We start from the raw sequence: 27,256 nt of genomic DNA, 5'->3' as shown, positions 1-27,256 counted from the left end.
AAGTATCCACACAATGGTCATCCTTCTTGGTTTTCTTCTGTTTTGCATAATGTATCTTGGGTATTCTAAGTTTCTGGGCTAATATCCGCTTATCAGTGATACTCGGTGTTTTAATCATGCTTCATGGACGGCTATGACAAATGCTTTCCTGGGATTCCCATCTCCCAACTGGGGTACAATGTTCAGACTTCATAGCTAGAAGGAGCTCTGTCAGGGACAGGAAGGACAGAAAGATGGTTTGGAGTGGAGGTAAGAGATAGCTTGAACCTATGGAATCTCCTTCCATAGCTGCAGCATTTGTGAAAGTCTCAAATAATATTGGGATCTAGGTGCCATTAGGTGGCCATTTGTATCCGTTATCTAAGGGCTTTTGAGGCTGAGTTTGAATGCAAAGGTGAACAAGTCTCAAGCCCTTCAGGTTGGATGCCCTGCGAAGTGGCTGGAGGTTTTCTAAAAGGTATCCTAAGGGGGAGTGAGAGGGCGTGGGGAGGAGAACTCACTGCAGCCTGAACTGGAGATGCCATGAACTTGGGAAGGATATAATGAAGCTGGAATGGGGAGATGGCAGTGGGTATGATCATAGTCTACTGTATTCATAACGTAGATTCTCAAGAATAGAGAAGATGTTGTTTTAAAAAATTCAGTTGGGGCTAGAAAGATGGCTCAAAGGTTAAGAGCACTGGATATGCTTACAGAGGTCCTGGCGGCCATCTGTAACTCTAGTTTCAGGATATTTGATGCCCTCTTCTGGCCTCAGAAGGCTCCAGACATGCATGTGGTACCCAGATTTAGGAAAATCACCCATATGCATATACAAAAAGCTTTAAACAACATTGGCTTATGAGTTGTCAGTGAGTACCTCAAAGTCTGTATATATACATTGTCAAAGATGGAACATATAAAGTCTCATTGTGGATCATAACTGACATAAGCACTTTCACTTGATGTTGGTGTTGGACGAGCTTTGAACCTTAAGAGAAATATTCTCTCTATACCAAAGAATTCCATAATAGATCTGTCATAATAGATCTGTATTACCAAAAACAAGTGAGCAAGTGAGTGTTATGTGGGAAGACTTTTCCTGGGAGGATGTCTGTCTGTCTGTCTGTCTGTCTGTCTGTCTGTCTGTCTGTCTCTCTCTCTCTCTCTCTCTCTCTCTCTCTCTCTCNCACACACACACACACACACACACACACACCTACTCACGCCAAATGGGTAGCCCATAGCAGACAAAAGGACAGACACTGACAAAGTCCAAATTGTTGAACCAGCGAGTTTTATTGTGGTTACTTACAGAAATGTGGGCCAGGGGTTACTTACAGGAGCAGGCATGACTCAGTACAGATCCTGACAGTTTACTCTTCTGTTGAATTTTCTTGGTGTGTGGCATGTGTGTATGCGAAAGGACCAGTGTCTGCCCAAGACACCCTAAGACCAAATTCTCAGCACAAGGAGATCTGTCTGCTTCAGAGGAACAAAGGGCAGGGACAAAGGGACAAAGATGGGAGCTAGAAGAAGAGGAAGAAGAGAAAAGCAGCAAGGGAGAGGAGGAGGAGGAGGAGGAGACAAAGGACCACCTCTGGATAGAGATGAGACAGACATGACCCATAGGCAAATGACAGTTTATAAAGGTACAAGGAGAAACCCCAGGTATTTAATTCTAATTGGGCACGTTAATTAGGCAAGCACAAGCCGACTTCTGATTGCTGGTATTCAATAATTTGACAGCTGGACCTAGGTAGTCAGTCTCAGAAAGAAGAAGTGGCCAAATAAGGGAATGGATCTGGGGGGGTTGTCTAGCTTTAGAAATGTAATCTAACAGTTTTTAGCAAGGCAGAGGGAGTGGGGGAAGAGCCGTGCTCACCATGCTCAGGTCTCTTCCGTAGGTATATGTTCATGTGTGTGTGTACAGTGTAGGTGCATGTGGATGTGGAGGATAAACATTGGTGTCAGCTGTTTTTCTCACATGAATCCAGGCGTCCACGACTGAGGATCAACGAGCTCTGCTTTCCCTCCTCAGTGTTGTGACTGCAGATGTGTTCCAGTGCACCTTCCCTGTTCTTTGTCTATTTCTATGCTGGGACCCAAGCTGAGGTCTTTATGCTTGGATGGCAAGCGCCTCACCGACAGAGCCATCTCACAGCCGCCTCTGTTATCTTTTAAAGTGTGAATGTCTTAGCATGCTTCCCATGAAATGTATTCAAGGTATCCCTTTAAAAATACCTAATTAAACAGCATGGCTTTCTCCGGTACAAAATCGTTGAGTCTAGAAGTGTTTCACACTTTAAAGGCTCTCTTTCTCTTTTTAAGTCTTCTGCCTCTAATTTAAAAATCCAAAGTCTGAAATACCCTCAAACCTGAAGCTCAGATTCAAAAGCATTTTAGATTTGGATGATTGGGCTAAGAAAGACCTTGATTTATTATTGGACATTGCACTAGTGTGCTTAAAGGAACAGTACATATCCATTTGTTTTTCTTGATGCATTCCAAAGTCTAATTAAATTTGTTTCTGGGGCTGGTGAGATGGCTCAGTGGGTAAGAGCACCCGATTGCTCTTCTGAAGGTCCGGAGTTCAAATCCCAGCAACCACATGGTGGCTCATAACCATCCGGAACAAGATCTGACGCCCTCTACTGGGGTGTCTGAAGACAGCTACAGTGTAATTATAATAAATAAATAAATCTTTAAAAAAAAAAAAATTGTTTCTGTTTTCCTGAAAGAAACTCTGTAACTTACCCATTTAATGAGTGAACGCTACATATGAGCACCGGGAGGAGTTGCTTCAGATTTGTCTTTGTGCTTATTTTCTAACAGTATTTTTAATGGCTGGAAACAATGTATTTTAAAATGCAGTCATTTATATTTCTCCTGTCTACCAGCCCCGGATGACAACTCATTATTGCTGCTGCGAGCTGAGTTATATTTAACCATGAAGAACTATGATCAAGCCCTGCAGGATGCTGAAGCAGTTTGTCAGAGGGAACCTCTCCTGACCAAGGTGATTCATGCTTGTCAATTGACCTGTCCCCCTCACAGGATGCCACCCTCCCAGCTGTTTCCACATGGATGGTTGGGGTCAGAACTCAAGTCTCACACTCGTACAGCTAAGACATCGTCCCAGCCCTAGGTCATGGTATTTTATTCGTAAGTTAGCATGATTGTGATGATGCACCTGAAGATAGTGCATGTCTTCTCTATCTTATAGTAGTCTGGATTTAACAATGATTTCATTCTAAATCTAATTTACCAGACCAAGTTTATTCCCGGATTCATATAATGCCTAAACAATAATGTGCTTTCCTCTTGCTATTTATTTGCTAATGTGTTTTACTCTATGCTATTTAGCTCAATAGTGTGCCATCAGCTCAGCCTCAGAATCGTTGTTCAGAATGCCTGGGAGCAGAAGAACTTAGGGATTTTGAATACTTTCATATTTTGAGGATAGTTCCATATATAAAGACAATTATAAGCATTACTTGATGCTTTATATAAAGCTGGCAAAAGTAATTAAAACTTTTATATGGATTCTTACAGTATTTTTAAAAATTTCGTGCGTGAAACAAAGCTTTATGACTTGGAACTTTCTGCTGGTGACATCAAGCCAGTGCAGAAGATGCTTTGCATTCTGGGAAATTTCTAGTTTTACAGTTTGGGGTTAGAAATGTCTACCCTGTATAGATAACTTCAAAAGTTACATGAAATTAAATCCAAAGAATTGGAGAACAATATGATACTTTTGAATAATAAGAAACCCAACAGGGAATCTGACCTCAAAATGACAGTTGAAAGTTATGAGTTGGTAAATAAGTGAACAGCAAATTGTACTCAGAAGGTGATATGCAGGATAGATAGACACAGAGAAAATGAAAACCCAACCTAAGTAACAGAACAGAAAGAAAAATAAATTAGTTCTGTGGGATTATAAAGTGGTATAATGAATGTTCAGTTGGAACCACAGGAGAAGAAGAAAAAGTGGAAAGATAATGGCTTTCAAATTTAGCAGGAAACATTAATTTCAGTTTCACAAGATGAACAAAAAGCCACTCAAAATAAACTCAAATCACAATCAGTCTGCTATTTAAGCAGGAATTGTTAAGAGTCTTGAATGTACCAAGAAAGCATGGCCTATGGGGAGACAGCAAGACAGATGGTTGACATCTCATGAGGAATCATGGAGACCAGTCAACATGGGAACAGCCAGATGGATGATTGACACTTCATGAGGAATCATGGAGACCAGTCACCATGGGAACAGAAAGATGGATGACTGACATCTCATGAGGAATCATGGAGACCAGTCAACATGGGAACAGCCTATTCCAAGTGGGAAGGAAGAACATCAGTGTGCCTGCAAAGCAGCCCCCACAAAATGGAATCTACTAGAAATTCATGCTAAATGTGAAGACATGGGAAGATTTAAATGGCTTATAAATGTAGTTTAAAAACACAAAGTATGCAAAAGTTAAATGGCCATATGACCTCAAAGCACATCAGAAGACACTGAAGGAGTATTTGAGACACACTGGGAGACGCCATCTCAACCTAATTGGCACTTGTAAAACAATGCCTTCAACTAGATAGCATACATATCATTTAATGCCTATTGAATCCAGTGCACAAAACAGTATTAAGATTCAAAATATTGACATTGTCAAATGAAGGTTCTCTCAAAACAACTAAAATTAGAAGGTAACGAGGAATAAAAAGCTAGGAAATCTTTATGTATCTGCAACTTGTTTCTTAAACAATCCTTTGGACAGAGAAAAAAATCAAAAGGAAATTATCCAACATTTAATGATAAAATATATTATACATTTAGCTTTTTAGATGTAATTAGAGCCATTCTTAGGGGAAATTTTATATTATTATCATCTCCTATTAAAGGAGTCTATTAAAATCTAGTCTCTTAACTTATGAAATTAGATCTAAAAGCAAATTAAAACCAAGGTGAGGAACTGGAGATGACTTGATGGCTAAGGATGCTTGCTGCTCTTCCAGGAACCTTGAGTTTGACCATAGTGGGTGGTTCATAACAGGGCATCCTACAACCCTTTCCAGTGTATTCCGAACCCTGCACACGTATGGCATATAAACATAGACAGTCACATGTAGACACATAAATAAAAATAAATATTATTAAACCAAGGTGAACAAAAGAAAGGAAAAAATGTAAGATTTATCAACAAGTTAACAAGTGGAACCAGAAAACGCACACTATAAAAACGAGAATTTGGTGAGTCGATCTTCAAACTTTTGAAACTCTTGATCTTCAGCAGATATTGGTGCAGAGAAGAAAAGGTAAAGGCACATTAGAGGCATCAGAGGTGGTCCTACCATCAGTAATAATGCACACAACTGGTTAAATGGTTAAGGAATTTGAGCAGGCATTTTACTGAAAAAGATGCGAGAATGTCAAATAAATGTCAAAAGATGTAGCTCTCTTAGTCCCACACCACTGGCCTCTGAGCACCTACATCTGTAGCATGTACGCATGTGCACATCTAAAAACTGGCAAATGTTCGGATATATAAATCATGACTGTTTTACTTGTTATAGTGTATATTTGACATAAATATAAACTGATATGTTGTTCAAGATTGCTTTAGCTATTCAAGAGTTTTTATAAATTAAATATATAAATATCATAATAAAATTAAGTTGACAGATTTCCTTTTTCTTTCTTAGCATGTCCTTTAAGACTTCTTTGGGCACATATATAAGTTACAGGCATCCCTGCATTCTGGTTGGAGGTGTATTTATTAAACAGTGAAGCTTATCAAGACAGGAAGATACAGGATAGACACATCTACCTAATCAAATTGTTCTAACACATTTTCCAGGGCTGTTGTAACCAGATGTATATAATCTTGCTGTGTTTTAAAATGTATTCTTTGTCTTTGGGTTAATCCAGGGACACCATATAAAAGCCCAGATTCTTTCTGGATTGGGAAGAAATAGAGAAGTGTTAAAGGAATTCATCTACTGCCTTGCTTTAAATCCTGAGTGCAACTCGGCGAAGAAAGAAACACAGAAGGTATGCATTGTCATAAGCAACTTCCTCCTTGAGTATCACATTTGACATGTAGCTTTGTGTCATGCAGGGAGCCCTTGCTGTAAGAGCAGCAAACATGATTTCAAATGCCTGTGATGGTGTAATGAACAGCACAGTGATAATAATATGCTCCCCATTTGATAACTTCTAATTGAGTATGCAGCAGTGTGTCTGATGAGGCAGTGCACACACACTCCAGTTGTGATGAGAAATTGGCAGAAGAACCACGCGATGCAGTACAAGGCTGTGGAGACGGAGCATTGATCCTAGCTAGGGCTTGTGAAGGACCCAGTAAAAGGCACTGAGACACGTGTACAGTTCACTCCACAGACTCACCTGTGACGTGCAGCAAAGCTTTATCAGTGTGGTGCACACATAAAACGTTGCATCCTACTTAGTGTAGGACTCCATCCTTGCCAAATGCCGAGACAGTACTCATGGCCTTTATGTACCATTTCCAGTGACTGAAGGCTTTTGTTTACCTTCATCAGTGTCTCCTGTGTTAGCATGGTTTCACTTAAAGCAGCTACCAATACGTCTACATTATAATTTCTGCTGACTAGTACATTTTCTTTTGTGGCGCTTTAAAACACAAGTCAGTTTTCCCCTCCACACTTGTGAGAAACCTCCTTAGATTCTTAAGAACGACTTTCTTTCTTTGCAACGTTTTTCTTGCAGAAGAGGGTTTCTGTGGTCTCCTCCCTGTGAGCTTTCTCGTTTACCCTCCAGCTTCATCATCTACATCTGGCTGCCACACGTTGAAGTTTTCCATCCCTGTGTTCATGTCGGGAAATTTGCTTGCATCTTAACCCATAAGACCACACCCTCTGATTTTGTTAGGAATGTAGTCAGCTGAAATAATTAGGCACGATTTGTCTAAAGCAGAACTTCCTGGGAAGACGCCGTTCCTTCTTGTGCTGGTGTCTGCTGCTTGGCGATGCAGTCAAGTTTCTGGCCTCTGTGGCAATTTGTGCCAGTAAGGTCAAGTCACGCGGCTGAGCTTCTCTACCATGCTCACCGTGCCTACAGAGCTCTTCCTCTGAAAGTGTGTCTCTCCCAGCTGACCCTCGCCCCATGATTGTGAGAGTCAGAGCAAACTCAAATGGAGCATGGATGCTCAGGTCCCAGGATTTTGTAGATTCTTGCCTGCCTGGTACTGCTTACCATGTGATGTTTCTCCCCTTCGGCATTCTCTGGCTGACAAACATGCGTTATCACAGAATTAATATTAGTCCACTGATATGCCTGAAATGCAGTCCTGTCCTCCACAGCTCTGCTGAAGCCATAGCAGAGCCATGCTGTGACTCTGACATCCCAAGCAGAGGCTTCACTGCTTGCAATTACAGAGGCCGTTTACCACCACGCTAGGCTGTTTACCGCCATGCTCCATGCTTGCAGTGCAGCATGAAGAGCAGAGAAAGAGATTTTTAAAAACAAAGCTTGTCTACATTTTTTTCCTGTGCTGTTCACTTCTCTTCATTTGCATTAATCCCTTGGGTTCAGCTGAGTCAGCAAGGCTTGGCAGCCAGAATACCTAACTGACCTCACTTCCCCGGTTGATTATGGTATCTTAAGCCAGAGTTCTGGCCAGTTCCCAGATGCTCCCTGGCCCATAAACAGAGCAGAACTCTAGACATCCCCAGTCCTGTGGGTGATGACGTCTTGGATTTAATCCGAGATCCCTGCAGACTCTGCAGCCTTCAACCGTGACACTTTGGGGTTTGATGCAGCTCATAGGAACCAGATAGAAGACAGACGTGGTACTCATCTTCGGTAGGACAGAGGAAAAGGGTTGGAATGCAGTGTTAGTAATACACAGTCTGTGGTTTCAAAATGTTTAAAATTTGCAAGATTGGCAGGTAGAATATGGGAATTACTCTTTTTCAGTTTGCGAGGGAGAGGGATGTCTGTCTGGCTTCTGCTGATGGAACCATTAAAACGTGTTAGAGCCCTTTTCCTCCAGGATATTTGACCATGTGTCTCCTATTTTTGACATTTTTATAGGTAATATGTGAGGTGTTCTTTTCAGCTTCAGAAAATGAGCACCAGACCTCAACATCTTCCACCGAAACTGGCCCCGAGGCCCTGTGTGATGGCCAGACAAATCCCCAGTATCCTCTGGAAGAAGCAGGCGGTCACGCTAAGGCAGGCAATCCTAAGGTGTGGAGTGCATGTCTCTGCCACTGGGTTGTGTGTCATGGCCTCCCATAGGCTAGATGTGACTAGTTAAAACTTGTAAGTGAAGTCATTGGAACTAATGGGACAGTGATGGAAATTCTGGAGCCCCTCCAAACATCTCCACACATTTCAGAACATCTTCAGAGCATCAGGAGACCTGATATTATTTCATCTTAGAGAAAAGAAAGCGGAGATTGGTCTAAATGTAGGATATATAATTTATATACATTGATGCATATGCTACCGATGTGCAGATTGCTCTTCCCAGCAATAAGTTATCTTGTGGTTTACCATGAAAGGTGTAAAGCATTTCTGATTAGCCAATAGAAAAAGCCAATCTTAAGAAGAACACAGACCCTCTTTTCTTCCTCAGAGATCTGTTTTGTGCATGCAGAGACTGGGGTAAACACTGGCTGTTGTCTTCTGTTGTTTACACTTCATTTTTGAGATAGGATTTCTTACTGATCATAGCTTATGGGTAGTGTTCGCTGGCCTGGCTGTCTCCCTGGCACTAAGGTTACAAAACCAGATGCTGAGGATCCAAACCCAAGGCGTCACATTTGTCCAGCAGGAACTTTACCCGCTGCTGAGCCATCTCCTCGGTCCCTCTCCAAAGATTTCTGAGAAGGCTAATGCATGGTTTAGTTTGGTTTGGTTTGGTTTCCTTGTGTCCCGTGGTTCTTGAATATTCAGGGCTCTCTTTCTCTACTTAAACAGACTCCATCTGAGAAGTCAGATGTACCCGCAGATATCAACTCTTCGGTTTTATATTTTATTCTGGGCCTCCACTGTGAGGAGGATAAAAAGGCTCTGGAAGGCATTGTCCCAGCAGCCCCCAGCGGCACCTTGAAGAGGCAGCTTCCCAGTGATGCCGAGGACGACGAGGAGCTCAACGCAAATACCCCTGAGAAGATTCCCAAGAAAGGTCAGCCGGCCGCTTCTTGCCGTTGTGTTCTGAAATCAAAGGGGTAGAGTATTAGTACTCAACCGATCGTAAAAGGATCTCCACACAAGTGAGATCCATAAGGAAATGAGGAGACCAGCTTGTTTCCTAGAGCTAACTTTGCAGGGACTTTATATTGAAAAAGAGAACACTTAGATGAAATTTTAATTGTCCTGAATGTGTACCAACTTGATCAATTCTTCTTTTATATTTGCTGGAATATGAATATATATGATACTATATGCATAATATATACATATATAATCAGTATCATTTGCTAGCACTGTTGTTGACACTTTTTATCCTGAAGACATAAATTCATTGTATGGTGTCTCTCTGAAGTTCAGATGTTGGTCATAGCGTTTGGAACTTTTTCAGATGCAGACTCCTCACCTCAGAGGAATGCGAGCTCATTAGAGGAAGAGCCGGAGTTCACAATCGATGCGACTGACTTTGAGTGTGCGCTGTGCATGAGGTAGGTTGGTACAGAGCATGTGCAACTCTTAAAAATAGTAAGCCTTTCTGAATTCTATGACTGTGTGTGTGTGTGTTTCTCAATTTGAGTTACTATTGCTGTGGTAAAACATAGTGCCAATAATCAAGTTGGGGAGGACAGGATTTATTCGGCTCACACTTCCAGATCATAGTCCATCACTGGAGGAAGTCAGGACAAGAACTCAAATAGGGCAGGAACCTGGAGGCAGGAGCTGATGAACAGGCCATGGAGGGATGCTGTTTACTAGCTTGCTCTCCATGCTTGATCATCCTGCTTTTTATAGAACCCAAGGATGGTACCGCCCACAATGGCCTGGCCCCTGCCACATCTAGAAAATGCTCTCCAGCCTTGCCTACAATCTTAATGGAGGCATCTTCTCAATAGGGGTCTCCTTTGCTCAGATGACTCTAGTTGTGTCAAATTTAACATAAAATTAACACAATATGTATCACCAGTTATTGATTTATTTTCTACAAATCCAGTGAAGATGTAAAGGAGAAGTGGATGACCCTGGGCTTGTATGGAAGCTGTGTAAGGCATCCTTTTAAAACAGGCAGCTTACCTGAAAGTCTGTTCTGGCCATATCTTTCTGAAAACTCATGATCTTCTTTCCAGGCTGCTCTTTGAACCTGTCACTACACCCTGTGGGCATACGTTTTGCCTCAAATGCCTCGAGCGTTGCCTGGACCATGCCCCTCACTGTCCACTGTGCAAAGACAAGCTTACAGAGGTGAGTGGCTCCCGAGACGGAGCCTCTTCTTGTTCTTTGGCGGGTGCCTCGTGCTTTCCTTCCACCACCTACTGTTAAAAATCAGATTTATTTGATCGAAGATGGGCCATTTCCGTGTCTTTCGTAAATCAAAACCATAAAGAAGCATTAGATGCAGAAGTAGCTAAGTATTAGAGCAACTTCCGGATATAAATCATTGAGTTAGATTGAAAACAGCTAGGAGACTATCTATGTGGAGTGAGCATACGCCCACTCCAAACGGCTTGATACTTACGTTGCATTTAGTGTGTGCTGGGCTGTTTCTTACTGCTGCCAAGTCTCCCTTATGCCCTTTCCAGTTAGTTGTTCCTGTGTTTGTCTGAAACCAAATTCAGTAAAATGTAGGGTATATAGGGAAGCTATTTGTTGCTATTTATCCCAAAATGTAAACTCTCAAGTCCTTGTGTATTGAGCATGCAGATAAGACAGAGGGCATTGCAGAGCTGTGTGCTATGTGCTGGCTCTGTTGTTCTCATTCACTTTCCATGATGCAAATTCTTTAGCCTCTTGGAGGGGTAAGGACTTCTTTCACACCCTCAAGTTGAGACTGGCAATCTTTATTTTAATTATAGTTCAGAAATATGCAACTTGCAATTGCTAGAGTAATGTGTGTTTCTCCCTTCCTTTTTCTCCTTCTAGCATACACTAAACACACACACTGAGACACACTCCTATGCCTGAATTAACCTTTTCAAAATATCTGGCATGGCAAGAGAGGGTGTTAAAATGAGAGAAAACTTAAAGTGGTTGTAACTTTATTTTTATTTTTAAAAAAGATTTATTTATTTTATTATATGTAAGTACACTGTAGCTGTCTTCAGACACTCCAGAAGAGGGCGTCAGGTCTTGTTACAGATGGTTGCGAGCCACCATGTGGTTGCTGGGATTTGAACTCAGGACCTTCAGAAGAGCAGTCAGAGCCATCTCACCAGCCCTGATTATAACTTTAACTCATGGCCAAAACATGTTCAAATAAGTCATCACCATGAAGAGCTGTCTAAATGACTTATGTTACTAAGTTGCAACATACATGCTTGTGTTACCAAGTTACATGGTGGTATACATGCTTGTGTTACTAAGTTGCACGGCATATTATTAAATCACATACACATTGCCCCTTTCCAACTTTGCTGAGGTCACAGGATGATTATTAGTGCTGGGCTATGCACATGGTGATGATGACCTTAGACAAGTTCTGAGCATGTGTGGTGGTTCATTAGGGAGTGTCTCTGTGGTCTTCCCCAAACTATTATCATCTCTTGCTGACAAGCACATCTGCCCTGCTGCCTTGTGCATGCCTGTTCCCAGGGTCCTGAAGATGGCTCCCTTATGCCTATGAATACAAAAAGCTTGTCCCAAGACCATTCATAACACAGGCATTTTACTACTACTTTTTCCACTGTCTCTTGGTGGGGTGTGTGCAAAGAAGGGAAGCCTGGCACATACATGACAAATGTGGATGAAAGCATCACAGAAATAGCCATGGCTCTGTGTGCTAGCCAGAATATCTATCAAGACTTTCTTTCTTTTCTTTTCTCTTCTTTTCTATTTCCTTTTCTTTTATTTCTTTTCTTTTCTTTTTGTTGGTTGTTGTTATTACTGCCGTTGTTGTCGTTGTTGTTGAAACAGGTTCCTCTGTATAGCCCTGACTGTCCTAGGACTTACTCTGTAGACCAGGATGACCTCACACTCAGAAATCCACCAGCCTCTGCCTCCCAGGTTCTGGGATTAAAGGTGTGCACCATTACTACTAGGCACAGTAAAGTTTTTCAGAGAGAAAAAAAAAAGAAACATCCTGTAGGTTTGATAACTATGTAAGCCCCTTAAGGACAAAGACGTCCAGACATCAGTTTTTATTGGATTGCCAGAGAGTGCCAGTGACTCAAACTGCAAATGCCAGGCAAGCCTTTCTCTCATGTACAGAACAAATCCTGCAGGCCACATGCAGGGCTAAGCTTTGTCCTTCAGGATGAATTAACATTCACCGTCATTTAACATACATCTTCTGTTACAGCTGTTGGCAACCAGAAATTTTAATGTAACTGTTCTGACTGAAGAACTGATATTCCAATACTTACCAGATGAGTTATCTGACAGAAAGAGGGTCTATGATGAAGAGATGTCGGAGCTGTCCAAGTAAGTGCTTACGTCAGATGAGCCTTGTCCTTGGTTTGTTAATAGGAGCCAAGCCATAGATTTTGGGTTTTTTTTTTTTTTTTTCATAACAAATTTTTGGTCTTTGGAAAGAGATGTTAGTCGCAAAATTTCTGTGGAAATTTAATTGTAAGTAATAATAAGAAACATTTCAAAATATATTTTTGGGAAGTTATATATTTGTTTTCTGTCTTTAAATAACTTTCTGAATGGAAAGAAAAAAGTCTGGATAGCAAGCAGGATTGTGGCTCGTGATTTCTTCTCTGTGGCTGGTTAAAGGTTGGTGTTTCCATACAGACCTGGCCGATCATTCATTCTTACTTCTGTCTATTACATGGTTTTTGCTTTGTGAAGTATTTTTAAGGGTGATTCAGCTATAACCTTTACAAGTACAGTAATGTAACTCAGGATGCTGTCTCTCATCAAATGAAATATGACAGACTTGGCTTAAAACCTGGCTGAGCAGAGACCTTTCTTATGCCAGGAACCTTGGCAGTCCCTGCCCACTCAGCTCTGAGTCAGGCTCAGATTTTATTTGGTTGGCAGGTTTTGAGTGTTGTAGCAACTTCTTGCTTCTGCTCTGAACAGCTTACGCTTCTAAGTCAACATTTCCTCTCGTTCTGCAGCCTGACCAGAGACGTGCCCATCTTTGTGTGTGCCATGGCCTTCCCTACGGTTCCCTGCCCTCTCCATGTGTTTGAGCCCCGCTACCGGCTCATGATAAGGAGATGCATGGAAACTGGCACCAAGCGATTTGGCATGTGTTTATCCGCGGAGAACGCAGGGTAAGGAACAGCATCTTAAGGGTCCTAATGAAGTCCTTACTTCCTCCTTTTCTTGAAGAACAACTACGCCTGGAACCCCTCCCTCCCCCTTTTTTCACCAGTTACTTCCACAAAGTATAAGCTGAAGGCTAGCCAAAATACCACCGTGCCTTTTCTAGTGTCACCTCTGCCCTTTCTGTTTACCCCTTTATCCCATTCCCAAGTCCACCTCTGTGTCACCACCCACACCACCCTCTGCCTGCCGTTCTCTCCTTGATCATCTATGCACAGAGCTCTGGGCTAGAAGAAAGACTGCTTACATCATCAGTGAAGCTTTGCTCAGTCTCCATAGCTCTAATGTTTTCAGTCCTGTGCAAACTGTGCCATGCGATGCCACCTCTTGTTGCTCCACATCAGTTGCCTGGAGAAGATGCTGTGAGGCAGCAGGCAGCTAGGGCCTGCCTTGGAGACCTGAGCCCCTTCCTGTCCTAAAAGAGGCCTTATCCGTGCTATGTGAGCATGACCATGTGAGGTTACACATCCAAGTGCCAGCTGGCTGAGCATATACTTCTAGAGGACTCTGGAGGGGGAAAAAGCTGTGCTGACACCTGCTGCAAGAGAAGCTGGGAAGTGTATCCTGTCCATGTGCCCAGGAAGAAGAGGAAAATATATTACAAAGGCCACTCAATGGTTTCTACCATGAATACCCAGAGACAAATAATTTTTAAGAGAATATACATATATGAAGAAAATCCTAAGATTGACATCCTTGAAGCTGTGTCTGAAAGACCATATTAATAGAGGCTAAGACTTGGTCCCATAGAAAGGCCATTTCTATCCAACTAACTCATTGCATTGACATCCCAAGAGGATTTTGTTTGCCCATTTCAGAATCAATGAGGCAGGAAAAGGACCAAGACCAGATAGTTTTGAATAAATCAAATGACCAGAAGGAAGGACCCTCCTATAATATCAGAATCATAAACCATCATCAACAGACTATGGGGGGTCAGAACATAGCTGCTCAAATATGAACTCCAAATGTGTGTATAATTGCACGAAAGAGAGAGACTATTAAGGAATAAGGGGCAGTCTAAATAGGACAACAAAGGACTCTTCCCTACTTTAATAGTATGTATGTTTTTAACAGATCATTGCTATGAAAACCAAAAACATCCGAAAATCTTTTTTAAAATTAAGAGAAAGTGTAAGAGATTATTTTCAGAAATGGGAGCAAGCCAAAAATTTTTTTATATAAGACACTGAGTGTGCACAGTACAATACAGGAGATTAGTAAATCAGTGTATGTTACAGTTTGTCTCATCAGAAGTCAGTGAAAGTGGGGTGACAGAGCTCCATCAGCTACACCAAGAAAGTGAACACTGGGGAACAAGAAGAAGCCCTGGATACATGATGAACCGTGGTCCTCAAATGCATCAGAAAGCAGAGGGCACTCAGGTCCCTGTAGGAAAGGAGAAGGGAGCCAGGGAGATAAGAATGTGTTTGAATCCCACTGGTGTTTAAAGGCACATTGATGGCTCTTTGTGGATCAGCATGGGACCGCGTCTGCGGGGAGCTGCAGGCAAGATAAATTTTCATCCCTCCTGGGTTCTTGTCTGCAGACAGGATAGGATGTTCCTGGATGGGACTGGCTCTGCAGCTGAGGCAGACATGGGAGAGCTGACATTCGGAGGTTGTTTGTGGATAGCAAGGAAACACAAGACCTCTTCAGGGTACCTCCACATCTGCTGCAGGCAGGAATGAGGCAGTTCTGTGGGGTAACCAGGAAGAGAAAGGTTTTATTAGATATAAAATCAGTTTGTGACTTGCGAATCCTGGTTTGGGGATAGATAGTGCAGTTGGTCACAATAAGAAGGTAGGAAGCAGGACTGCTTACGAGGGCCGCTCAGATAGTCACTGCCAGCAGGGCCTGGCCAAGCATTTGGTCTCATCTCCTAGCCACCACCCCCAATGCCCGCAGTACTCAACAGAAGGACACATTATCTCTTGGGAGAATAATCTCACTGGTCTGGTGCAGGGACACCCCGTTTGTTCACACTGACATTACACACCTCTAAAAGCCAGACTTCAGAGGAAAATGGAAGCATCTGAATTTAAAAACAAAACAAAACAAAAAAAAACCTTCGTCTCTTCCCAAACTCTCTTTCAGGATTTCAGAGTATGGCTGCATGTTGGAGATAAAGGATGTCAGGACTTTCCCTGATGGAAGCTCTGTCGTGGATGCAATTGGGATCAGCCGCTTCAGAGTCCTAAGCCACCGCCACCGAGACGGCTACAACACAGCGGACATCGAGTACCTGGAGGACGAGAAGGTGAGGGTCATCAGCGTCCCCCACCCTGTGTTCCTCTCCGCTGTGGAAAACATCACTGGGTTTCCGCTTACAGGGTTATATCCTCCTTAACCCAGCGCTTGACCTGTTACACTCTGCATTCTTACCTGATTTCGGGCCAGTAGAGAAGTCTCCTAAAATACAGTGCCTTTTACTGCCTGTAGGGGACATGGGCTTGTTGTCCATGTTTGATATTCTAGCCTGGGGACTGATCTATAAAGTCCAGATACTTCCCAGCTGGCATTCTGCCTCTTGATTCCTTCATCCATAGTCTGTTGGTGATGCACTGAAAGTGTTGCAAAATAAACTATGCCTCTAGAGAAAATGTGTAGGCATGTTTGCCTTTTCACTCTTCCCAAAAGAACATGGCTTAGCTATGTGTAGCGTCCATCTGTAGCCCTGGATTCTTTCCATTGCTGAGGAAGGAATGGTTGCGCCCATGTTTGAGGCCAGCCTGGGCAACTTATCTTGACACTGTTTCAAAAAAAAAAAACCAAACAGTAAAGCGTAGAAACTTTCTATTAGGTCAGGTAATCTATAGATGACTCAAGAAGTAAGAGGCATGGACATGTGTTCACTGTATGCAAACAGTACGTCATTTCATACGGAGTTGTGCATCTACGGGAGATAGCCTGGCTCAGCTCTCATGGATACTAAGGAGTGATTGTGCTTTAGGCTCTGAAAGTCACATGGTCTCTCCTGCAACTACTAGTCTCTGATCTTAAGACTAAAAGGCCGCAGTAGACCGTACAGAAGTGAGTCTGCTAGACTGGTTTTCAATACAGGGTTATTTATTTAAACATGGTGGGAGTTGCTAGAGAGATGGATCCGTGGTTAAGAGCACTGGCTTCTCTTCCAGAAGACCCAAATTCTGTCCACATTGTTACTCATAGTGTCCTGTCTCTCAGGCTCCAAGAAATCTTAGGAATCCCCAGAGATGTACTACATACTTGTGGTGGACAGACATGCATGTAGGCAAAACACCTACATAAAATAAAGAATTGGGAAAAAAAAATACGTAAAAACATGGCCAGCATTTGAGTCCCAAGCAGTGATTCTTTGTGTGGCTCAGAGTGAGGCATATCACAAAATGGTAGAGCTTTAAAGTGCCTTCCAAAGCTAGTATAAAAATCTCCCACCTCTTGAGAATTATTTTTACCTAATAGAATCAACGGCGTGCATCTTTTGACAAATAAGCAAGGTATTTTAAACAGATCCTCACAATGATGTGCAGAGATGTGCACACTGTCTCATTAGTACCTAAAAGTGTAAATGGTCTAGATGCCCCTCAGACAGATGGATAAACTAGTCCAGTTCCACATACTGTGGAGGCTTGCCACCACCAACACATAATGAACTGGTGCTCTAATATCATGAATCTCACAGACATGATGAGAGTCAGCCAAGCACATGAGCATGCAGAATGCATATTTACTATACACAGACAGTAGGCCAAGTGTCGTCTCTTGTACACTTCCAGGAACAGAAAAAGCATGGGCTGGAGACAGAATATATAGGGTGGACTTTGTATCTGACTGGGAGGGTATCTTAGGGTTTTACTGCTATGAACACACACCATGACCAAGGCAACACTTATAAGGACAACATTTAATTGGGGCTGGCTTACAGGTTCAGAGGTTCAGTCCATTATCATTGAGGTGGGAGCAGGGCAGCATCCAGGCAGGCATGGCGTAAAGCTGGGAGTTCTACATCATCATCCAAAGGCAAACAGGAGAAGACTGGCTTCCAGGGCGCTAGGATGAGGGTCTTCAAGCCCACCCTGACAATGATGCATTTCCTCCAAAAAGGTCACACCTACTCCAACAAGGCCATACCTCCTAATAGTGCCACATCCTTGGGTTAAGCATATTCAAACCACCACAGTGTTTAGGGAGTCTTTCTCGATCTGGTTCAGTGTGGTAGCATAATGGTTACTCTGCCTTGTACAGTGGACAAAATTCCTTGAGCCTGACAAGATCTGTGTATGTGTGTGTGTGTGTGGGGGGGTACTTTTTATATATAACTTATGTAGTTAAAAATAATTAATAGAAGGAAATACATTGAGTTATTACATCCCTCTTTTAAATTTTTGGTGGAAATCTGAAATATGGATGTAAAAGTATGTGCCCCCTCACATCACACTAGATGCCACACAGGAGATGTGGACATGTGTTCATTTAAGTGGAATCACACCCAGAATGCAGGCTCTGTCACGCCAGCTGCTGCTTCAGGTGCCTGTGGCCCTGAGAGCCTCAAATATCAAGGGACCTCAGGGAGCCCAACTCCAGGGCCTCCAGACCATGGGGCTGGCTGCAAACATGTGGAAGTTTTTGTGCTAGTTCTACAGACAGATTTGACAAAGCATTATTCCTATTGCTGTAGATGACACTATATTTGTAATGGTGTATGGATTTAAGGAAACCCCTGTTGCATATGAATGTTGTTCTACATAAGGCACACCAAGGACAGTTCTTTCTGTTTGTTACAATTCCTGTGGGGTTTGTAGCTGCTAGAATGTTTTATCCACAACAGACCCAGATGGTTGATTCCCCTTTACAAGGCTGTGGTCCTGGCTGACGTGCACACACGAGAGCCAGCAATGAAGAACACAAGACAAGACCAACCACCAGTCCCATGTTCCTCCTGCTCTGCCCTGCTGCCTAAGCAGGACTGAGGAAAAGCTCAGTGTGATTAGGTGGACGGCGAGGAGAACCAGAAGCCAGGCATGCACACAACAGCATGGCTGGGGGGTAGCTGATGTGGGGGCTGCAGTTTTGCTCCAAGCACATCTTCTGGGATGTGACTTGATAGGAAAAAGAGTTTGTAAAATGCCAGACTCAGACTTCTTGTTGTGATCCTGGGAAACAATCCAGAGAATACAATACCAGACAAAACACTTCTCTTGTCTATATTTATTTATTTGTTATTTCATGTGTGGATGTGCACACACATACCACACACCAGAGTGTGCAAGTGGAGGTCAGAGCACAGTTTGCAGGAGTCTGGGCTTTCCTTCCACCGTGTGGGTTCTGAGGTTGTCGGGCTTACTGTTGCACATATTTTATGGAGTTATATTTCTGGTTCCTTTGCATACGTATTTACATTACTGACATTTTAAAAATAAATTGTCAGGATATTAAATTATCTGACTAAATCATTTGTGATATATCAAATATGCAATTTGTACCCACTGAAAATTATTTATAACATGGGATATGTGCTTATGTTAGTCTTAAAAGAAAGATCAGGATCTTGGGTATGTCAAAAAGCACAAAGTTTTTATGAGTTTTGTGTAACAGTAGTGGATTAGTGAAGGAGTAAATGTCACACGTCCACTTAGCTGTCAGAGGTCACCAACATGTGGAGACTGTCTGGGTGATTTTCTAAAATGCCTCTCTCTCTTTTCCGGCCAGGTGGAAGGTCCAGAGTTTGAAGAACTTACCGCCCTCCATGAGTCTGTTTACCAGCAGTCTGTTTCATGGTTTGCTTCACTTCAGGATCACATGAAGAAACAAATTCTTAGCCATTTTGGGTCGATGCCAGACAGGGAACCAGAGCCACAGGTAGGCTTTTCTTCCTTCTCTCATGATGTAGCGCCTTCCCGCAGTCACGTGATGATGCTCATCATCCTGACAGAGAGTTCATGAGGATGAGCTGGGCATGTGTAGCTGCTGCTCAGAGAAGACCTAGCACGACAGCCTGCGCCTTGTGCAGCACAATAAATAGATGTTTTCTAGCCATGCCTGAACATCAGAACAGAACTCAGAACAGATCAGAACAGGGATGGTGCCACCTGCAGTGAGCTGGGTCCAACTTCATCAGTTAACAATCAAGGCAGTCCTGTGTAGACATGGCCAATCTGAATGAGGTAATCCCTCAATTGAGACTACTACAGATGAGTGTAGGCCATGTCGTTGTGACAGCTGGAGCTAACCAGGACAGGTGCTACCTTGCATTTCATTTTTAAAACAATCAGTAAATAAATGTTGGCCTTGGATTAGGGCAGAATTTCCAGCATTTTCTGAAATGGCCCTAAACACCCTGTATTTATATGAAAGTGGCATTCTCAACATTGATTGTTATATAAATTCAGAATATCATTTGGTTCTGAAAAACACTGAAGAAGCCCTGTGTCCTGCAGTATCACACACTCGGCCAAGATGTATTCTCTTATGTAAAGATAAACAATCACATCTATCTAATTAATGTTGTATTTACTTTAATCTTTAGTAACGGATACAATTATACATGTATAAAAGACTTTTTTAAGAATCCATGTACTCATGACTTAGTAAATGTTTGATCTGTATTGGTAGATGCAAGGTACCTCTGTTCCTAGACTTGTAAAAAATTCTTAGTATAAAAATGTCATGAACGTAAGACGTTTAGGAATCCTGCTTTAGACTCCAAAATCACGTCCAAGTCCTCTCCCTCCCTACCACTCCCTTCTGCCACTGTGCTGTACCTCAGTTTCAAAAGGATGGTAATAAGACTAATTGATTAAATTAATCTCTAATTAGTAGGTGGACTGTTTCTATCACTGCTGCAGCACATTGCCGCTAACATAGTGACTTTGTCAATCCTGGGATATTATCTTACAATGGTGCTGTCAGAAGCCCTGCATGTGTCTCCCTTGACATAGCAACGATATCGCCGTCTGCTGGTTGTAGAAAAGACTCGGCTCCTGGCATTGTCCACCTCTGAGGAGGCTTGCCTTCTTTGGTGTTGTTCGTCCCCTGTACAGTGCTCCAGTTCTAGCCTTTCTTCTATGTCACATCCCACCCCCAACCCCCAATCCCCGCCACAGCCCCAGAAGGACCATGTGGCTACATTGGTCCATTAAGATAATCTGCCTGTTGTAAAAACATGTTCACATCTTCAAAGTCCCCCATTACTACCTACAATGGCATAGTGACAGGACTAAGGAATAGACACCGAGATCCTTGGAGCCTGTTATTCTGCCAATTAGAAGGATTTTAATTAGTGAGGTGCAACTAAGCATGCTATTCTCCCTATCCTGTGGGATAAGGGAAGAGGAGAGTTTGAGTTCTGTCATGTTTCTTCAGTATCTGGGTTACAGGTAACATCTGAGGGGCAGCCCAGAACCTTCTTGGCAGTGATTTGAGATGCCCCTTTGAGCTTTGGCTGATGGGTGATTTCTGACCTCCAGTGAAATTATCCAACTTGTTAAAGCCACTCTTCCAGCCAGTCCATTCTTCCTAGCTCCTGGTTGGCACTTCTTTAAAAGGAATAGAGGAGAATCCAGACCTCAATAGCAGAAGGCTTGGTTGTCTTTGTTTCGGAATGAAGAAGAGGAGAAACAGGTTGAGAATCGCTGTTTCCTTACAGCTCAATCCAGAATGCTTTTTTGATTATGTGAAATAAAGGCAAACATGAATATTCACATTGCACGCAAACAAAACTTACACACATCATCTGTATGTGTATAAATTTATGATAGTTACCACATACAGTAATGTGTGCATACATGTACTATATACACTTGGCCACATTGGCTTTAGGATCTACTTTCTCCTGGCACTCAAACTCATCCAGATACATTTGACCTTGATAACATTACCCTGTAGCTAACCCACTTAGAACTTAAAAGGCAATAGCATACATTGTTACCTGGAGGTAAAATGTATCATCTTTCTTTCTGCTGGGTGTACATCATTATCTGGAGCTTGAGAGAGCAGAGGCAGCTAATTCATTGGAATTTCCCTGAACAAGTTCTTCCTTTTTGTCCTTACCTTGCACCTTAAAACATGTGACTCATATTCAACAGGAACTCTGAATTTTGAGGGCCTGATGAATGGTGATATAGCCCTATAACAGAAGGTGGGATTCTTGCTCATATTTGTTGGTTAAACTAAAGACTGAATTAAGGAATGGCCTGTGTTGTGGGCATTAATTTCTCCCCTCGTGTCTTTCACAGAGCAATTCTAGTGGCCCTGCCTGGTCCTGGTGGATTCTGGCCGTGTTGCCCTTGGAACGCAAGGCTCAGCTGGCCATTCTCGGCATGGCCTCCCTGAAAGAGCGTCTTCTTGCCATTCGACGAATATTAGTCATCATTACACGTAAGCTGAATAGTCGCCAAGAAATGGCTAACAACACACAGAGAGATAATTGATTTTCCTCTAGATTAAGGTTGCCGGAAGCCCCTGTGTTTTTGAGTTCCAGACACTGACAAATACCCGTCCTCTTGGCGCACTTTGTATAATCTTGTCAATGTGGTGGTAAGTGGGATGTTTGCCAAATACTGATTTTTTTCACACAGTAGAAGTCTATCTGCTAGACTTGGACACTGTACAAGATTCGACTGAAGTTCAAGTGGAAGGTACAGGTGAGAAATCCTTGAGAACCTCCTCAAAGCAGATGCTTCAAGACTACAGCTCACTACAGTATGGGACGCACACATGGGTGATGTGACTTCGGTGTCAAAGGTGATTACACTCCTAGCTAGTATCTTGACATGATAGGTGGACAATGCGTGTGCCAGTGTTTAGACAGTGAGTGAGAACAGACATATTAAGATATAAGCAAGCCAGAACTGGACTTGGGTTCTGTGTGTCGCTGTGAACTTGTTTGCAAAATTAATGAACTGAATCACTACCCGGTCCTTACCGAAGAATTAAGTTATTACCGGGCAGAGCCGTGTCTGTGTTTCGTGTCCTGCTGTAACCCCAGGTGCTGTAAATTGCATGTTGTAATTAAATGAATGTAAAACTACAAGAAGATGTATCTTACATATAGAAAGGTCTGAGGATTGCCAGTATTTTGAGAATATATATTCCTAAACACTCCAGAAGGGTAGTCAAAAATGAGTTCAGATGTGTGTCCATTGGGAATGTCAAACATACAGCCAAACGCATTGTAAACAAAGTTTTATCTTTATTCAACTGGAAAATTTCCATCAGATAATGATAAGTGTAACTCCCGACCTCCAGTGCATGTTGGGAATATCACTTGGAATAACCCTGACATTCCTGCTGCTGCCTGAGCAGCTGGTGCAGACAGCCTGCTGCTTAGTCTGTAAGATGTGCATCCCGACTGACAAGACCCTGCTGAGCGATCTCAGCAGCACTGGCTGCTTTCTTCATTTGAGGTGTGTGGGTTTAACTTAAATGTGTATTTTATGATACAAAATGTTGATGGCTTATCAACCCATCAAGCATTTTATTAGAAAGCCGTACGATCACAGCAGTGCTGATTTTAGTGTTCTTTTCAGTAACAGAAACTCAGCTTCACCATGGGACTTAGAATAAAAAACGCCCGTCTCATTTACTATGAACCTTTGACTTCACCCTTGAGAGGGACTAAAAGCCCTTTTGAGCAAGGGCTTTTCCATTCCACGCATTAAGAGTTCAACTCTATGTAGCATTTATGACATCATCTGGCCACTTAAAACTATAACTCTTGTGACAGAAATCCTTGACTAGAATTTGCTCATGGCAGTTAACGGGTTTTGAATTATTCTTTTTCTTTTTTGGGAAAAAAAAGTAGGAATTGGTATTGTTACTGTTTCTGTTTGGAAGTGTCTCTCCAGTGTGAACATAGCTTCTCCAGGACTCTTCTGGAAGTTCTGTGTCTGTGCTGAGTTAGTGTTGGGAAGGTTTTTCTTCTACCTGCTGACATGTTAGCTTTTATAACTTACTGAGTTCAGAACCATTATGCTGCTCTTTCCTGGTTCTGTCCACCTCTTTATTCCCCTCAATGTTCTTACGTAAAAGCCCCCATGGCAGTGATGCTAAGGAGAACAAGAGAAGTTTTTGGGATTCAGTGACAAAGAGAATGTGGCATGATTGTCACATTCTCTGTTACACATTGCACTGTTCGTAGCAGACCAGTAGTCACTGGGTACTTTTAGGGGAATCTTGGTTATTGGACAATTTCAGTAGCACAAAAGTTAAAGTACCACCATTGCCCCCAACCAAGGTAGGGATGTTCTCTCTGAACTGTACTGGGTGTCAATTTATAAATGACAGTGAAGAATGAATACCATTGAGAGAGAAGTTTACTGTTCCAGACAAAGAGAGGCTCATCGCCTAGGCTCTGTGAGAAGCAGTTATGTCAGGCGGCTAGGAGTGCAGGTGACTCTCAGGTTCCATTGCATGGGTTTCAGTTTTAACAATAATGGATTGTAATAGCATCAGGCAGAAGAGACCTCGACTACTCACCAAGCCCTTTCTTGATGGCATCATACTAGATGTGCAAAACCCTGTTTTCCAGAATTACAGACAACTCCAGAGCTCCTGTGCTAGCTGAGTGGCTGTGTAAAAAGTCCTCCAATTCATTGTTATCCCCAGAACAAACTGGAGCAAACTCTTTGGTCTGAGCCAACTAAGAATTTAGAGTTTCTTTCTCCATGGCTCTCACTGGGTTGCAGCAGCTCCTTCTGAACAAGATGCATTTTAGGAAGAAAGAAACTCTGTCAATCAACAAACCAGGTCAGCAGACCCCAGGCTGGGCTTAAGCAGTAACCCCGCCATCCCCAACAATGGTTATGAGTAGCAGGATTTAGTACATTTCCATAGTTTGTATGGAGATTAAAAGGAGACAAAGGATTTCCAAAGAATGTTTGACTGGAATGCAGCAGACAGGGTTTCCGCAGACTGTAAAGCATACAAGAAAAACCCATTCCCTAAACCTGATGTAGAAGAGGCCCCTCCCTACCGGTTTGACAGTAACCTCAGTGGCTGCTCCTGCTTCTAATGAGGACATCCCTAAGGCCAAGTACACAGTGCACAGTGGTCCTCTGCTCTCCACTCACATACTCACTAAAAACTTCTGCTTCCTGGTGGATACACCTAGTGTAATTTGGAAGTTGAATAGCTGGGGCTGATTACGAAGTCAGCTTCATCTGGCCCAAAGCTCCTCACCCTGACTTTCAAGGCCAAGGTTCATAGTGAGTTCCTACAAGAGCCGGGCTGTTAATGGACTTGAACCTGTCGTATCCCACAGAACCCAAAAGGACGCTTACCTTTTGTTATAGGCCAGAGAAAACTCAAATAGTTTTTAATTCTCTTGGGTGAGACAGGAATTCCATCAGCCTTCACACAGCCCCTCATTGGTGGTTTTTTTCTTTCCACTTCAACTTTGATGCTTTCCCTTGGTACCTATTGGCATTCTGTAAATCCCGCTACGTGGTCATCTGAGTCATTTTCAGACCCCTCCTCAGGGGGAGAGCATAGCACCAGACCATCTGCACACTGGAATCACAGAGCAGCCAGGCCCCATTGCAGTGCGAGCTGTAGTAGACCTCTGCGCCATGGTCCAGCTGTGCTGGTGGCTTTTCTGAGCAAAGACTCTCTGTGTGGATGTTTACATAAGAATTGCACACACATGCAGACTCTAGTACCTGAACACTTGATCTGCACTTCGTGCTGACATTATGGAGCCTTTAGAAGGTGCAGCCTTGCAGGAGTATGTATGTCCCCGGGGGTGGACTTTTGAGAGTTTATCACTTTGCCCCACTTGGAGTTGCTCTCTGTGCTTTATGTTGGCTGTTGAAGATGTGACCTCTCAGCTTCCTGCTCTGGCTTCTTGTTGCCATGACTCCTGTACCATATGGGCGCTCTCTCTCTCTCTTTCTCTCTCCCCCCCCCCCACCATGGTGTTTATCAGAGCAACAGGAGAGTACACAGTGCACCTTCACAGCTGGAATATGACGGAAAGCTGGACAAAGCTTGAGTACTGTGAACCATTTTGAAACCCTTGGTAAGTCTTTGATTTGTCTGCTTCCGCTGGGGTCCCCACTGCAGACAACACGGTTTTCGCAGTAGATTTTCCACCCTGTAAAGCTTTTTCCTTGACCAGCGTTCCTTCCATACAGTTTATACCGCAACACACTTTTGTCCACTGAGCTTTGGAAACGTGGCTATTCCGTAGGTTGCAAAGCTGCCTAGTCCTGCCTCATTCATTCACTTGTGATACTTATCACCTGACTTACCTTACAACTGACTTAGTACCCGTGGGATGATTGGTACCACTTGAGCATTGTGAATAGCTTTTCTTTATTTAGAGCAGGTTTGAACAAGTTAAGTCTATCAATTAACATTATGTGTCTTGCCTCTTTAGAGGTCAGTAGTGATGTGGAATATTCACCCAGCTTCGCTCTCCTGGGGGCAAAGATGCGAGTAGCAACATTTGGCATTTGTTGTTTCTTACACAAGACTGGTTTTTAAATGTTGCAAATGTTTACTTCATTGTATTCTTTCCCTGTCCATTTCAGCTCACTGAAATTGTGTATCTAATATGTGATATTTGGATTAGATAAAACGTAAAGTGTTGTAAATGTTTTCAAATAAATAATCACTCTCAGATAACAAGGAAAATGACTAGTTCTGTGGTCAAGTCAGTGTGTAAGATATTAAATTAGCTTTTTTGGTGTGGTTCTAATGAACTCCCATAGACTTCTGGCTGAAAACCCTAGAACAATCTCACTCCACAATCTTAGACGTTGGAAGCCAAAGGCCAGGTGGTGGCACAGCCATGCTTCCTGTGACCTCAGGGAGACTTTCTCTTGCATTTTCTAGCTGACCCTCATGAGCATTGGCTCTTAGGCAAAGGTCTCAAATCTCTTGTTCATTAGTATATGGCCTTCTGCTCTCTGTGTGCTCAATGGACTTCTTTGAATACATCATTTACTCGATTACACCTAAAAACAGTATTTTCACATAAGACCAGTGTGTGTGTGTGTGTGTGTGTGTGTGTGTGTGTGTTTTGTAAACTTGACACAAGTTTACAAAAAAGAAGATGGACCCTTATTTAAGAAAACACCTACATCAGAATGCCCTTTGGGCAAGCAAATTGATAATTTTGCTTGCATCAGGGAGTTAGGTAAGTGGGAGTCCAGTTTCTGTCCAATGCAGCTACAGCCTTAGCTGAGCTTACGTGGCTCAGCACTAACTGGGCCCTCCACAGCATCCTAGATGGGTCTGAGGTGGTTAGATCTTTATGCGGTCACTGAGATCAGTCACCAAATTTGAGCTTTCTAAGAAATGCAGTGGTTTAGGTGAGGTAACCCTAAAAGGGTTCATGACAACTAAAAGCCATTTGCAAACAAGAACTCCCAGTAGCCAGGACAGCTTCCCATCTGTTGTAGTATGGCCCTCCATCACACATGCCTTCTTTATTTTTCCCCCCTCTGGGATGTTTTCTTTATTTACATTTCAAATGTTTTCCCCATTTCAGGTCTCCTCTTCAGAACCCCCCTATCCCATCCCCCCTCCCTATGCCTCTATGTGGGTGCTCTCCCACCCACCCACTCCCATCCTCCCACCCTGGCATTCCCCTACACTGTGGTATTGAACACCCTCAGGCCAGAGTGCCTCTTCTCCTACTGGTGTCCAACAAGGCCATCCTTTGCCACATATGCAGCCAGAGCCATGTGTCAGTCCCTGTGTACTCTTTGGTTGGTGGTCTAGTCCCCAGGAGCTCTGGGGGAGAGGTCTGGACTGTTGACACTGTTGCTCCCTCCATGGGGCTGCAAACCCCTTCAGCTCTTTCAGTCCCTTCTCCAACTCCTGTATTGGGGATCTGTTCCG

The 27,256-nt window shown here is 42.9% G+C and overlaps 1 protein-coding gene across 1 annotated transcript in view; it reads left to right on the top strand.

Annotated features, from left to right (window-relative positions):
- Nucleotides 1-26,030, top strand: part of Lonrf2 (LON peptidase N-terminal domain and ring finger 2) — a 39,270-nt gene extending 13,240 nt beyond the window's left edge. Inside the window, exons 2-12 of the mRNA XM_021197627.2 lie at nt 2,880-2,998; nt 5,912-6,034; nt 8,057-8,212; nt 8,948-9,155; nt 9,552-9,648; nt 10,285-10,399; nt 12,453-12,574; nt 13,219-13,377; nt 15,527-15,689; nt 19,121-19,270; nt 21,646-26,030. Coding sequence (XP_021053286.1) covers nt 2,880-2,998; nt 5,912-6,034; nt 8,057-8,212; nt 8,948-9,155; nt 9,552-9,648; nt 10,285-10,399; nt 12,453-12,574; nt 13,219-13,377; nt 15,527-15,689; nt 19,121-19,270; nt 21,646-21,840 — 1,607 coding nt within the window. The 3' untranslated portion in view covers nt 21,841-26,030. The remainder of the gene's footprint in view (nt 1-2,879; nt 2,999-5,911; nt 6,035-8,056; nt 8,213-8,947; nt 9,156-9,551; nt 9,649-10,284; nt 10,400-12,452; nt 12,575-13,218; nt 13,378-15,526; nt 15,690-19,120; nt 19,271-21,645) is intronic.
- The last annotated feature ends 1,226 nt before the right edge of the window (nt 26,031-27,256 follow it).

The sequence above is a fragment of the Mus pahari genome, chromosome 5, assembly GCF_900095145.1.
Source record: "Mus pahari chromosome 5, PAHARI_EIJ_v1.1, whole genome shotgun sequence".
NCBI classification, from domain to species: domain Eukaryota; kingdom Metazoa; phylum Chordata; class Mammalia; order Rodentia; family Muridae; genus Mus; species Mus pahari.
Note: the sequence above shows the minus strand (reverse complement) of the source record. Positions and strands in the feature narration are given on the sequence as shown.